This window comes from Nomascus leucogenys, chromosome 22a (assembly GCF_006542625.1).
Source record: "Nomascus leucogenys isolate Asia chromosome 22a, Asia_NLE_v1, whole genome shotgun sequence".
Taxonomy (NCBI): Eukaryota; Metazoa; Chordata; class Mammalia; order Primates; family Hylobatidae; genus Nomascus; species Nomascus leucogenys.
The window spans coordinates 56456169-56470528 of NC_044402.1; the positions used below are offsets into that span (position 1 = coordinate 56456169).

The window sequence follows — 14360 nt, forward strand, 5'->3', positions numbered from 1 at the left end:
AAAAATTAGCTGGGTGTGGTGGCAGGCGCCTGTAATCCCAGCTACTCCGGAGGCTGAGACAGGAGAATCACTTGAAACCAGGAGGCAGAGTTTGCACTGAGCTGAGATTATGCCACTGTACTCCAGCCTGGATGACAAAGTGAGACTCTGTCTCAAAAAAAAAAAAAAAAAAAAAAAAAAAAAAAAAAAAAAAAAAAAAACAAAGGCCGGTGCAGTGGCTCATGCCTGTAATTCCAACACTTTGAGATGCCAAGGCGGGAGGATCACTTGTGATCCGGGAGGAGTTCAGTTCAAGACCAGCCTGACCAACATGGTGAAAACCCATCTGTACTAAAAATACAAAAATTAGTTGGGCATGGTGGCATGAATCTGTAGTCCCAGCTACTCTGGAGGCTGAAGTAGAAGGATCACTTGAGCCTAGGAGGCAGAGGCTGCAGTGAACCAAGGCCACGCCTGCACCCCAGCCTAGTGACAGAGCAAGACTGTGTCGCAAAAAAAAAAAAAAAAAAAAAAAAATGACATTAAAAAAAAAAAAAACCTAATCACCTACCACCCTCTTCATACAGGGGAACTTTCTTCTATTCTTTTTCTAGTCATTTTCATGGGAATCATGATCTTTATGTAAATTTGTATTGTATTTTTCACTTAAGTTATTAAATATTCTATGAAAACATGAGTTTAATGACTAGGTAATACTCAATTGTCAGGGTGTGCCCTAATATATTTAACCATTCCTCTATTATTGGGCATTGGGCCATTTCTGATTTTTTATTATTATAAATAACATTGCAGTGAACAGCTCAGTGTTTTCCTATAAGGGGAAGTATAGGGTCAAAGAACATGAACGCTTTTAGGTGAGACTTGAACTTGAGATCCCTGGGTTCTCCTGGACAGACTGACCAATCACAGCTTAACTGTGGGATTTTTCTGTGTCTCCTCTCTCCCTGGGAAGGTTGAGAAGTCTCTCTGCCCTGCAGATCCCTATTCCTGCCTCCCCACTGCAATTGTACATCTCATTTCTCCTGGGCCATCAGAGTTTCATTGCCTCTCATGGGGCCTGCTGGCCACCCACTCAGTGGCTGCCCTTCTCCTTACCACCAGCCTTCGTCCCCTCAGAGCATTCACAAGCGAGCAGGAGCCAGTCAGAGCTTCCCTCAGAGTAGGGGGTGTAGTGATAAATGAAATAGCCCTGACTTCGCTCATCTCACTGGGTCGATTAAGTGATGTGTGACGTACCTGAAAGCACTTACAGGAACTTGAGAGTCTCGTGCTCTACCAACTCCGCTAGCCAGGTGCCCTTAAAGGGCTGTCCTAGTCTTAATTGTTTGAAAAAGGTAGCTGGGCATGGTGGCTCACGCCTGTAATCTCAGCACTTTGGGAGGCTGAGGCAGGCAGATAACCTGAGCCCAGGAGTTCAAGACCAACCTGGGCAACGTGGCAAAACCCCGTCTCTACAAAAAATACAAAAATTTGCCGGGCATGGTGGTGCGCACCTGTGGTCCCAGCTACTCAGGAGGCTGAAGTGGGAGAATCACCTGATCCCAGGAAATCGAGGCTGCAGTGAGCTGTGATTGTGCCACTGCACTCTAGCCTGGGTGACAGGGAGATCTTGTCTTTAAAAAAAAAAAAAAAAAAAGAAAAAGGTATAATGGTGGTGTCCACATTGTAACCACAGAGCCCCTAAAGCAGGACTGTTGACCTGTGGTTGGCATCCTGGTCACAAGAAGTCTGTGTCAGATGTGTGAGGGGCTTGGGTGTAGTTGTCAAGCCTGGGAATGTGGCTGTTAGTGTCGATTGGCCTCATGCCAAGCAGTGCCAAGTGCCACGTCTGCTCCCCAGATACCTGTGTTTGTATGTGTGTGTCATAGTCGGGAATCACTGAGACCAGGACCTCTGGGAGGCTGGAGCCCAGGAGGGCAGAGCAGGAACAGGCCTTGGAGATGATCTAATTCTGACATTTTACTCAGTGAGGACACAGGTGGGGCAGCCAGAGAGGTACTCAGCTCTGAGTCAGGGCCCCATCCCTCAACTCCTTAGCCTGAGTCTTCCCAGGAACACAACAGGCAGCTGCTTCCCAGACCTTGCAGGGCTCCAGGAGGTGGCCTTCCCCTCCCGCCAACTCCCTTGCCGGGTTTGCTGTAACTATTGCTCCTCCGAGCCTGGCTGAAATCATCTTCAGTCTGTTATCGTCTTCAGTCTGTTCTCCACAGCAGCCTGAAAGGTCTTTGTGAAAACGCAGCTCTGTTCCTCCCCATCCTCTTCATAACCCCCTTGGCTCTCTGCTCCTCCTAGAATAAATACCCACATCCTCAGCTTACCTTTCAAGACGCTGAGTGACCTCTAGCCACAGCCCTTCTCTCTACCCACAGACAGCCCAGGTCCTCATTCTTTGGGCCTTTTGACATCACTGTTCCCATCACCCTGGAATCCCACTCAGCCTGCCTGGGCCAGAGGCTACGTAAGGTCCTCAGGAAAGCGTCTCCTGGCCACCCGCACCTGACTCATGTGTTCTGAGTGCCGCACCTTGTTTGGCATTTGTCCTTCATAGCCCTGGTCATTGCTGGCTAATGTAGCCTGGCACATGGTGGTAGGTACTTGACAAATATTTGTTGAACGAGTGAATGAAACCAGCTGGCAGGGACCAGAAGGGCAGAGGGGCAGGGACAGCGTCCACAACCATAGCTCCTGTGGTCTTAGCTGAGAAGGTCTCTGGCTCGGTCCCTGGTGAGTGTCTCTGCTGGCCGGCAGAACCACCCTACCCTGGAAGCCCTCTCCACGCAGTGTGAGGGGCCTCAGGCCCATTCAAGCTTCAGTAGGAGAGATTTGGGTCTCTTCTGGGACCTGAGCAGGCCTTTACCTCGTTGGCATCTCTCAGCGTTTTATTTGGTTTTTAAAATGTCTCTCCCTTCCCCCGACCAACCCCGGATTATGAAGGTATCCCACGCTCACTGTGAAGAAACTGGATAACATAGGAAAATATAATTAAGAAAATCGAAATCACCTACAGCTCCACCCCTCAGAGAAAAGTACCCTTAACATTTGTGGCCATGTCTTTTCAGTTTTGTTTTTATGCATATGTATGTGCTTTGACATTGATGAGCCTCTCTTTGTGAAAACCACAGATTTTTCGCAGTCTTCAGTGGCTGCGGTCAGAGGCGGTCAGCACGTTAGTGCTCCCAGTGGAGAGCTGATGCAGGGATCTGAGTGCCTCTCTCTCCCTACTGCAGGTGGGTGGGTGGGCACACCTAAGGCCCCCTTCTGTGGCAGCTTTCCCATCCCTGGTGAAGAGTACCCTCCTGTCTCTGATCTTTTCTCCAGGACATTGTCCAGCCCTGGAGGCTGTTCCTAGGGGCTGCCTCTTGGGGCAATAGGAAGAATTGTGAAATGCGTGGGTAGCCTCCTGGCTGTCTTTTCTCTGGTTCTAGCACTCTCTGAACAAAACTAGCCCCAGGCCACTCCTGGGGATTGGCCTCAGGTGATTCTCTGGGCTGACTCTGGCCAGCTAGAAGGCCACCCGGGCTTCTCCTGTGTCCTTAAGAGGGTGGGGTGACCTGGATTGGCGAATAGTAAGCAGAGAACACGGCAGAGTTGCTGGCCTAGAAAACCAGGTCACTAGGTCAGCACTTGGATTAATGATTGATAAGAAAGGTTGGGAGAGAATCAGCCAGACCCATTCTCCCATGACATCCCTCACTTCTGATCCCAAAAGCACCTGCCACGGAGACGGGGCAACCTCTGTCTTGTATCCACAGGCTGCCCCTTATTCCGTTGCAGTATGGGAGGAAGGAAATGACAGCAACTGGGTCACCCGCATGTGGGGCAAGAGGGGGAGGAAGGTTTAGGCCCTTCTCCCTGAAAAAAGAAGCATGTGCCCAGAGTAGGGGGCTCCCTGCCGGTTCTCTCCCCACAATTGATGGTGAGGCAGGGAACTGGGAAGTTCTCTCTGTGGAGGTCCCTTGGGTTTCAGCAGGCTAGCACATTTCTAGGACTGGAATATCACCGTACAATCCCTTAACATAAGCCATAGGTGACAATAATAGCAGCAGCCACTGTGGTCCTTATTTGTAGGACCCTTACTATCTACCTGGCACTGTTAAGCAGTTACTGCATCGTTATTTATTCCACACAGCCGCCTCTCAGGTTAGGTGGTAGTATCCCAGTCTTAGTATCCCCAAGTGTCATAGAGTGGGAGGGATGAGCCAGGGTGTGAACCCAGGCCTGACTGAAGCCGGTAGAATTCACTTCTTTGGAGTATTGCATCTCGATGGCAGAAATATATGAAAACTGATACAGTGGCAAGTGTTACAACTCAGAATAGGCTCAGGTTTTTAGTATATTTATTCATTCCGCAAATGTATATTGAGGACCCACTAAATGCCAGGCACCATGCCAGGTGCTGGGACCTACCTCAGTAAGATACAGGGCATTCTCTGGGAAACTGATAACATGGTGAGGCCAGAGCAATTAGCAGACATTGCAGTTTGGTGTAGTGATTGCAGATCTGGAGGGCCTGGGTCAGGGTTGTGGTGAGAAGGAACAGAATGGAGCTAGTCCAGGAGAGCTTCCCGGAAGAGGAGGTCCAGGCAGATTGTGAAGGAGAGAAGGTCTTAGCTAGTGGAGGGGACGGCATTCAAGGCAGATGCCAGTTCAAGCCTCCATGCTCAGGGAGTGATGCGGGATCATGAGGCACATAGGCAGGCAGAGCAGGAGGATAGGCCTGGAGAGGGAGGCAGGGACCAGAGCCTGTGGCTGTCTTCAGCACACAGGAGTCATTTCCTGGCAGGAATGTCCAGAAGGGCTTTGACCAAGGTGTTCTTGACAGAAACAGCTGGGGACTAGCAGCCAGACAGAGGATTTGGAGGTGATGGCTCCAGACTGAGACTAAGGAGCCCCAGCTGGGCAAGGACGTGCCAGCTCCTGGTCCAGTCTTACCCAGCACCATATATGAGGCACACAGTAGAGTGGCTACGACTTGAGCCAACCTGCCTTGACTCAAATCCTGCTTCTCTAGTTACTGTGTGACCTTGAGCCAATTATTTTGCCTCTCTGTGCCATAATTTCCACATCAGTTAAATGGAGGTGATAATAGTACCTGCCTCTTAGGGTTGTTGTGAGGATTACATTTGCCAATATACACAGAGTATGATGTGTAATAAGTCCTTGGAGAAGGGAAGCTGGTACTATTGTGATGGAGGTGGTGATCCAGCTTAGGCTCTGGTACAGTAAGAAGGTCCATCAGGCTGTACCATGTGGCAGATGGAGCCCATGGAGGCCGCTGGCACACTGACTGTCCCCACTCATCCCCTGGGTAGGGCAGAAGTGTTCCCACACCGTACAGCCTGCCAGTGGGCATCAGGGAAACGCCTGAGTCACCATGAGGAGTATGAGGCACTTGGGGATTGCCCAGCTGACCAGGAGCACAGAGGGCTGCCCTGAAAGTGAGCCCCTCCCTACTCCTAGCAGAGACGGGGAAGGGAGACAACTGGACTTGGTGGGAAGGACTGGGCCCCAGGTGGCTTAGTTGCTCTGGCCCCAGACCAGATCTCACTAGAGCTCTGGGTCATTTGGGTTAAGCTCCTAACTACCACTGCCCATGAAATTCACCTGCCAGTGGGCAATGGATGGAGTCGTGCCCCTCCCTGCACCTAAGCTCTCTGAAGGGCTGAGTTTCTTCTTGGGGCCAGACAGTGGGTATTGGAATGGGAGCATGGGGGCTGCATGTGCACTGCAGGCTTGTGTGTGTGTGTGTGTGTGTGTACACACATATATATATATATCAGAATTGGAGTAGTCCAGGGGTTTGTTTTGTAAGAAATCCTTTTATTTTTAATTTTTGAGACGGAGTCTTGCTCTGTTGTCATGCTGGAGTGCAGTGGTGTGATTGTGGCTCACTGCAACCTCTGTCTCCCAAGTTCAAGCGATTCTTTTGCCTCAGCCTCCCAAGTAGCTGGGATTACAGGTACGTGCCACCACACCCAGATAACCTGGGGTTTCGCTATGTTGGCCAGGCTAGTCTTGAACTCATGACCTCAGGTGATCTGCCTGCCTCAGCCTCCCAAAGTGCTGGGATTATAGGCGTGAGCTCCCTCGCCCTTCCCCCATGCCCCACGCAAGAAATTATTTTGCTAGGGACTACTTTTTGGTGAGGGGCTACATTGCTGCATTCGTGCCCCCTCATTCTGGCTCAGGGCCCTTGTCTTGTCTGAGGGTCTGAAGCTCCAGCCTCTTAAGTGGGGCAAAGCTGTGACATGATCAGAGGGCTTCTGGCTCTGGCATAGTGCTGGGGGGTGGAAAGGGGAGATAGCCAACACTGGGAGCCAGAACAGAAAAAAAAAAAAAAAAAGCCAGGGTTTTTTGCCGGCATGCAAATTAAACTTAGTGCCTGGCTGTATTGTGGTGGCGGTTGTTGTTTTGAGACAGAGTCTCCTCTGTCACCCAGGCTGGAGTGCAGTGGTGCAATCTCGGCTCACTGCAACCTCCGTCTCCCAGGTTCAAGCGATTCTTGTGCCTCAGCCACCCAAGTAGCTGGGATTAGAGGCGTGCGCCACCATGCCCAGCTAATTTTTGTATTTTTAGTAGAGTTGGGGTTTCACCATGTTGGCCAGGCTGGTCTTGAACACCTGAACTCAAGTGATCCACCCACCTCGGCCCCCTGAAGTGCTGGGATTACAGGCATGAACCACCGCACCCGGACTTTTTTTGTTTTTGAGACAGGGTCTCAATCTGTCCTCAGGCTGGAGTGCAGCAGTGCGATCTTGGCTCACTGAAACCTCTGCCCCCAGGTTCAAGTGATTCTTGTGCCTCAGCCTCCGAGTAGCTGGGATTACAAATGTGCACCACCACATCTATCTAATTTTTGTATTTTTAGTAGAGTCGGGGTTTCACCATGTTGCCCAGGCTGGTCTTGAACTCCTAGCCTCATGTGATCTGCCTGCCTCGGCCTCTCAAAGTGCTGGGATTACAGGCATGAGCCATGCCTGGCCCAGGCTGTGCTATCTTTAGTGCCAGGACTTAAGAAAGGAAGAGGAGAATAGGGTTCATTGCAGGAATAGTGGTGGGTGGGGTGGCAGCTACCTGAGAAAATCTAGACAGTGGGCCTAGGTCCAGTGGGTCAGGGGAGAGAGCCTAGGGGTCAAGGTTGCTCCTGGCTGGGCAAGCTGAGAACAATGTATAGGGAGCAACCTTGGCTCAGGGTAAATGGCAGACCTCAGCTGTAGATGGAGCAGTGAGGCCTTACGAAAATGGCAGGCTTCTGGCAAAATGCAGGCATGGGCTGCAGCACAGCAGTTCAATCTAAATAGGAGCAGCCCAAGGGACATGTGTAGGTTTTAGAACAGCCAGGCTACAGCTCCCCTCCCTCTTCGCTGGTGTGCTTGAGAGGCCACAGTTGGAAGAGAGAATTCCAGGCTAGGGAGAGATGTCAGCATGGGAACCAGAGACCCTGGTCCCAAATTCAAAATTCTAGCCAGAGTCCAGATCTGCATCTGAGCCTAAGAGGCAACCACTTACACCTCCCGAAACTGAGAACAGTTTTACCGGTTCTGGTGAAAAAAACCCACTACCAGCTCATATGTGGGAGTGGGAGCTGAGGCTCTGCTGAGTAACACGGCCCGGTGCACACAGCTGTCAGGGCCTGGCCGGGCTCAAGCCCCACTGTGTCCGAAGCTCTGCCATTTTCTGCTTCGTCCTCTAGCATGTTCTCTGAGACGCCCTGTTGGGATCCTCAGGCCTGTCACTTTTGTCATCTGCAAGGGGGCCCTATAAGTCCTTAATGGGGGCTGGAGAGGCTTGAGTGGGAGCGTAATGCATAGTGGGAGCTCAGTCAGCTCCCTCCCCTCCCTCCAGGATTTGATCCTGACAGGGAGCTCTATCAGGTCTTCCCCAGGGTCACCAGAGGCTCAGATGCTGTGTTGTTGATTATATATACCAGGCAGTATTGTAGCTTTTCCTCCTCTGTTACTGCCTGCTAAGTGGGGACCCCACATCTTCATGTCCCCCTCTTCCTGGCTGTCATCACCACAGCCTGGTGTGCATTTCCCCGTGTCCATTGACACCCACGCCACATGGGTCCCAGAACAGTGTGTTCTCATTGCCTCATCCCACTCACCCTGGGCTCTGCCGCCAGTGCACCGTGGCTCTCGGGAGTCCCACTGTCTGACCCTTGTCACCCGTGCTGCTCCTTCTCTTGGAACTCATCCCTTCTGAGGCCTCCTGTGGCCCCTTCTCACCCTCCCCTACCTCCTCCATCTCCAGACTTTCAATCTGGTGGAGCATAAAGAATCGGTGTTTCTGGTACTTGTTATTTGGATAATGGCAATTTTTTTTTTAAAGCTGACTAATGCCGCTACAGTCACACACTGCTCTTGGTAATTGCCAGGGTCCTTTTTCCAGTATTGTGGCCAACTTCCACCCCAGAACCCCACTCTACTCTTGAGCTAAGTGTCTTTATGTCTCCTATTTTTAAATTAGGATTGTGTTCAGTTGCATGCAACAGAAATCCGGCAATCAGTGCCTGGTAAAACAAGTTTGATTTTTTCACCTGACAAGCATTCTGGAGGCCGGCATTACAGGGCGGATCCAGCAGCTTTGAGAGGTCGCAGTGACCAGGTGCCTTCGGACTTTTCACCCACCCTCCTACCCTGTCTTCTGCTGCTCCAAAGGCAGCTGCTCCACCTCTAGGCATAGTATTCCTGTTCCACGCAGGAAGATGGGAAGGGCAGAAGTTTGTCTCTTTCTATTAGGAAATAATAGCTTTTTCAGAAGCTCCTCCTGGTAGATTTCTGTTCACATATTGCTGGTCAGAATTATGCCAATGAACACTGTAGCTGCAAGAGAGCTTGGGGAAACTGAGTGTTTAGGTAGGCACCGATTGCTGATCCAGAGAAGACTGAGACTCAGAAGGAAGGAGAATGGAGCTGGGGAGAAGTAGGAGTGACTGCCCCAGCTGCCACTTGGAGAAAGCCACGGGGTGAGCAGGACAGCACCTGTGAACATTTCCTGTGCTCTGGGTCTAGTGCTTCCCAAGTTTAACACCCAGGGGCGAGTGGTCAGGGACAGATCCTTGAGGAACTGATGTATATTAAACAAACTCTCAAGTCCCTACAATGCAGTGTAAATGAGTAAAGAGCCTGCAGGGGAGAAACTGCCACTAGTGGAGACCATGCGAGTGGGCAGCCATTGCTCGGCTCTGGGGCTGGGTGCCAGAAGCATGCAGGTGCCCAAGGGCCAGGTCTGCCCAATTTTCAAGAGAAGCCGGAAAACCAAATTTTTTAAAGGTTTTTTCGTTCTAACTCTATTTTGAAAAAAGTTTGGTGTTACAAAGTAAATTGCAGAGATCATACAGAGTCCCCACATACCCTTCACCCAGCTCACATTAAATCTTACATAAAGGAACACTGGTACAATACTATTAACCAAAGTCAGTGTGTTGTTCAGACCTTACCACTTTTTCTGCCACTGCCCTCTTTCTGCTTCGGGGATCTGGTCCAGGATCCCACATTCATTTAGTTGTGTCTCTGTGGCCTGCTCCTGTCTGTGAGGCTTCCTCAGTCACAAAGCTAGAGGTTTACATGAGCTTTTCCAGGTTTTCCCACTCTACTGTAATAATTTGGAATTATACATCGACATCTTGAGACATCTTTTGAGAAGTAAAGGTACTTGAGCTGATTGAATGTTGATCACTCCCTCTCATCTTCCACATTATTAAGTTTTGCCTTCTTATTTTATTATAATTTAAATTATTTTTAAGCCAGGCACAGTGGCTAATGCCTGTAATTTCAACACCTTGGTAGGCCAAGGTGGGCAGATTGCTTGAGCCCAGGAATCCAAAACCAGCCGGGGCAACATAGCAAAACCCCATCCCTAAAAAACAAATACAGAAATTAGCTGATGTGGTAGTGCACGCCTGTGGTCCCAGCTACTTGGGTGGCTGAGGTGGGAGGATCGCTTGAGCACGGGAGATAAAGGCTGCAGTGAGCCATGACTGTGCCACTGCACTCCAGCCTAGGCGACAGAGTGCGACTGTCTCAAACAACAACAACAAAAACCACCAGAAAACAGCTAAGAGTTTTGTGGTGGTGTTTTATTTTAGGTTCAGGGTACAGATGCAGGTTTGTTATATGGGTGAACTTGTGTCACAGGGGTTTGTTATACGGATTATTTCATCACCCAGGTACTAAGACTAGTACCCGAAAGTTATTTTTTCGGCTCCTCTCCTCCTTCCAGCCTCCACCCTCAAGTAGGCCCCGAGGTTGTTGTTAAGTCCAAGCAAGGGAAGGCCTGGTGGAAATGAATGTGTCGCCTTAAGATGTTTTGAGAGGGAATGATTTACTACCTGTTGGAAGTTGCTTTGCTGTGAAGCTGGTAGTGGTTCTCAAACTTGGCTGCACATTACAATTACCAGGACAATTAAAAAATAAGAAACCCAATGTCCAAGCTGCTCCCCAAACCAATCAAAGGAGAATCTCTGGGGATGGGACCAGGCATCTGTCCTTTTAAAAACTCCCCAGTGACTACAGTGTACAGCCGAGTTGGCAGGTCTAGAGCAGGGAGAGAGAGCAGAAGGAGTCTCAGATCACTCCAGGTTCTGGCTCTGATTAGTGGGTAGACAGGCAGGTGAGTCACTAAAGTAAAGATTACTAGAGGACGAATGGGTTTGGGGAAAATGATGGGTTCTGTTTGGATAGATTGAGTTTGAGCTGTCAGTAAAATATGCAAGAGGTGGGGTCCCACAGATGCTTAGCATCTTCTTAAAGCAAATCTTTTCTTCTCCTGATCCTTCCACAAGGTCTGGTGCAGACATTTCCCTGCTGGGAGACTCTCCACAGTACCTCATGATCTTATCATCTCTGACTGTGGCATTTGTGGACAATGTTTTACTTGCTAAGGGTTGGAACTGTCTCCTCCTGGGTGATGTGGACATGGCGTCACCACTCAGTAAGTTGTCACCTTGGAGAGACTCCAGGACGGAGCACATCTTCCTTTGTATGATGTCTCTGCTATTGAGGCCATGGTTGCAGATCTGCTGTCAACATGAGCCAAGAACAGCAGGGCTTTATGTCTTTTTTCCACACCCAACCACTGAAAGGATGGGACTCACCCCTTCAGTAACAGTAGCACAGGAGAGCCGTGATTCTTGGGCCTGAGTGCTGGTAGGGACAGGGTCGGGGATGGGAGGCGTGATGCATATCTGGATCTCCAGGTGGGCTGGAGAGTTGGGAAAAGCCCCTCAAGTCATTCTAATGTGCTTCCTGGAGACTGAGAACAGGAGGCAGCAGAGGAGGCAGGGAAGGGTGGCACAGTGGTCTGTCACCTCTCTGGTTTATGGAGCCTGCTCTGAACCCCACAAACCCACTACAAGAGCCAGGTGGGAAGGGTGATAGGGCAGGTGACTTGTGATACAAGGAGCAGAGACCACGGTATACCACTGCAGAAACTGGGGAAGGAGCAGGAACAGAAGAACCCCTTCCATGACAGCAGCCCCCAAGCGTGCCCCACTCGCACCATCCTCTTCCTTGTCACTGCCTCCCCTGACCTCTTCCTGTCATCTCCTCTGCCCAGGCTGATGGGAACCGCCCTGTAGAGGTCCATCTGCGTTCAGACCCAGACGATGCCAGAGCTATGACTGGGCCTGCAGGTGTGGCACCGAGGGGAGATCAGCCATGGAGCAGCCACAGGAGGAAGCCCCTGAGGTCCGGGAAGAGGAGGAGAAAGAGGAAGTGGCAGAGGCAGAAGGAGACCCAGAGCTCAATGGGGGACCACAGCATGCACTTCCTTCCAGCAGCTACACAGGTGAGGAGAGGACTGGCAGGGGACACGGGGCAGAGGAGGCACAGCCCAGTGCAGTGGGGATCCTGGCCCTCTGCAAATGTCATCCTTTGGGGCGCAGAGTAGCAGAGTGCTGAAGTACTGGAGCCAGAAGCCTGGGTTCACGCCCAGTGTGGTGGGGATCTGCTCTGCCACTCACCAGCAGTGGGGCCTGGAGCAAGCTGCACCACTTCCTTCTGTAAAACAGGCCAGAGGATGGCAGGTGATGTGGATATGGGCTCTCGTGAGAATTAAATGAGTGCGCATCTGTAACACATGTCATCATCATTATTAGTATTCCCACCACTGTTACCACAAGGCATCTGAGACCAATCTCCTCTAACAGCACACTAGAAAGATCAGCTGTACCTGGGATCGTTATGGTCAGTCGAAACACATAGTTCAATTGGTCTGGCAATAATTATACACATCATCATTGAGCTGTATCGTAATTAGATAAAAATGCTAAGCAGTATGAATAACTCAACTAATATTATTTTTATGCAGCCAAGCAGTTGTAGCTTCTCCTGTCTCACTTGTTGGTTCCCCTTTATTTATCAGCAGTGCAGACAGTTTTCTCTAGTACCCTGTACTGTTCTGTCATCTTCATCATCATCATGTTATGTTTACCTTCAAAAGCACCCAGAATCCATGCAGCCCCTGGCTTTCCCTGCTGCAGTTCCCCCTGTTTTTTTGTTTTTGTGGTTTTTGAGACAAAGTCTCCTTCCGTTGCCCAGACTAGAGTGCAATGGCACAATCTCAGCTCACTGCAACCTCTGCCTCCTGGGTTCAAGCTATTCTTCTGCCTCAGCCTTCCGAGTAGCTGGGATTATAGGCGTGCACCACCACGCCCGGCTAATTTTTGTATTTTTTTAGTAGAGATGGGGTTTCACCATGTTGGCCAGGCTGGTCTCGAACCCCTGGGCTCAAGCAATCCACCCGCCTCAGCCTCCCAAAGTGCTGGGATTACAGGTGGGAGCCACCATGCCTGGCCTGATCCCTCTGCTTCTTGCTTTCTCCCTCCACTTCTCTCCTTACACAAGTGCTGCAGGCCTGCACATCCAGCTCATCCTCGCTCCTTCCCTCAGAGGGAACTCAGGGTCATAAGGATGTACTGCCGGGAGTAGACACCCTGTACTCGCTGCTGCTTTCAGCTGCAGGAGATCCTAGCCACAGACGGTGACTCAGGCAGAGGAGCAAGCCCACCCCACAGGAATGGGCTTTGGACCCCTGTGACTGCATGGAGCAGGAGGAGGCAGTTGGTGTCCGAATTAAGGCAGGGTGGAGGCTGTGGAGGTAGCGCAGGCTCCTGTTTGGGTCCGCAGCTAAGATGGGTCTGAATCCTTGAGCCACACCACCTTGAACCTGCAAAGCAAGTCCCAGAATTTTGCAGAAGTTCTTCCTCTTCAGTGTATAGAGTTGGGTGGAGGGAGTATAGAGCCAGCATTCAGTCCTTCTCATCTCACCCAGGATCACCTGTGAGTGACCAAAATAGGCCAAATGTGATTCTAGGGCCAAAGTGAAGGTGTCCGCCATTCTCTGAGTAAGCAACTTCCTGTCTATTGGCTGGTAACTGGGATGGCTTTGGAGACACATCCTGTCTCAGAAGAGAGGAACAGCTAACCAGGAGTGATAATTTACTCAGTGCCAGTAGCGCATACTGTTCTAAATCTGAAGAAGGTGGGGAGGGTTAGAAAGCAAAGGGAAGACAGTGGGGACTAAGAATGAGTGTGGAATGTCACAAGGATGCAAGGGAGAATGCAAGGAGAAGAGACGGCCACAGGATTTGTGGCTATGCCGCCTGCCGTGGCCCACCTCATCCCCACATCTGAGCCCAGGCAGATGGAAGTCCCCTGTAGGGCAATGTTTTGTCCTGGAGTTTCCTCCACACCCCTTCTTGGGACCAGGGCTGTTTCCCAAATAGCATCACTGTTCCTGTGCAGGCCAGGTGAGGTGCCTGGGAGCAGGGGTAGGGTGAGGCAGGCATGGCGGTGACCTCTCAGGCAGCTTCGTTGTGGGATTTAGGGCACAGCGGGGAAACGTCCAGGGCAGAGGTTGCCTCACCAGTCACACGGTACTATGTAGGAGGTGGTGTTTAATAGATTCTGTTTATCAATAAGTAGATGAAGTGGAGGTAGAGAGGGTTACTTGACATAATCACTATGTGTTAAAGCCGTAGTGTATGAAAAGTTCCCAAAAATTCTGCAAGACAAGCAACCTAGCAGGAAAATCAGAACAGGTAACAACAGGACAAATACAAATGGCCTAAAATCCCGACGGGTTTTTCAGTCTAACCAACTCAAAGAAAGCACCTTAAGTTGCGATGCCATTTCACCTATCAGATGGGTGGGGAGGACTTGGCCCTCCCACCACCAGGGGTGAAAGGGTAGTGTGGGCCAACACTTCTTAGTGTGTGATTCTTTTTTTTTTTTTTTTTTTTTTTTGTTGAGACAGAGCCTGGCTCTGTCGCTCAGGCTGGAGTGCAGTGGCACACAATCTCAACTCACTGCAACCTCCGCCTCCCGGGCTCAAGCGATTCTCCTGCCTCAGCCTCC

General features: G+C 50.6%; 1 protein-coding gene across 3 annotated transcripts in view; it reads left to right on the top strand.

The window, feature by feature from the left end:
- PPARD (peroxisome proliferator activated receptor delta) overlaps positions 1-14360 on the top strand; it is an 85001-nt gene that overhangs the window by 54596 nt on the left and 16045 nt on the right. For 2 of the 3 annotated variants that reach the window (XM_030803095.1, XM_030803094.1), the window contains one exon: positions 11560-11790. In XM_030803095.1, the coding sequence (XP_030658955.1) occupies positions 11661-11790 (130 nt within the window). In that variant the 5' untranslated portion in view covers positions 11560-11660. Of the gene's footprint in view, positions 1-10917; positions 10936-11559; positions 11791-14360 lie in introns of those variants that run through there. The other variant, XM_030803096.1, reaches the window with a different exon arrangement.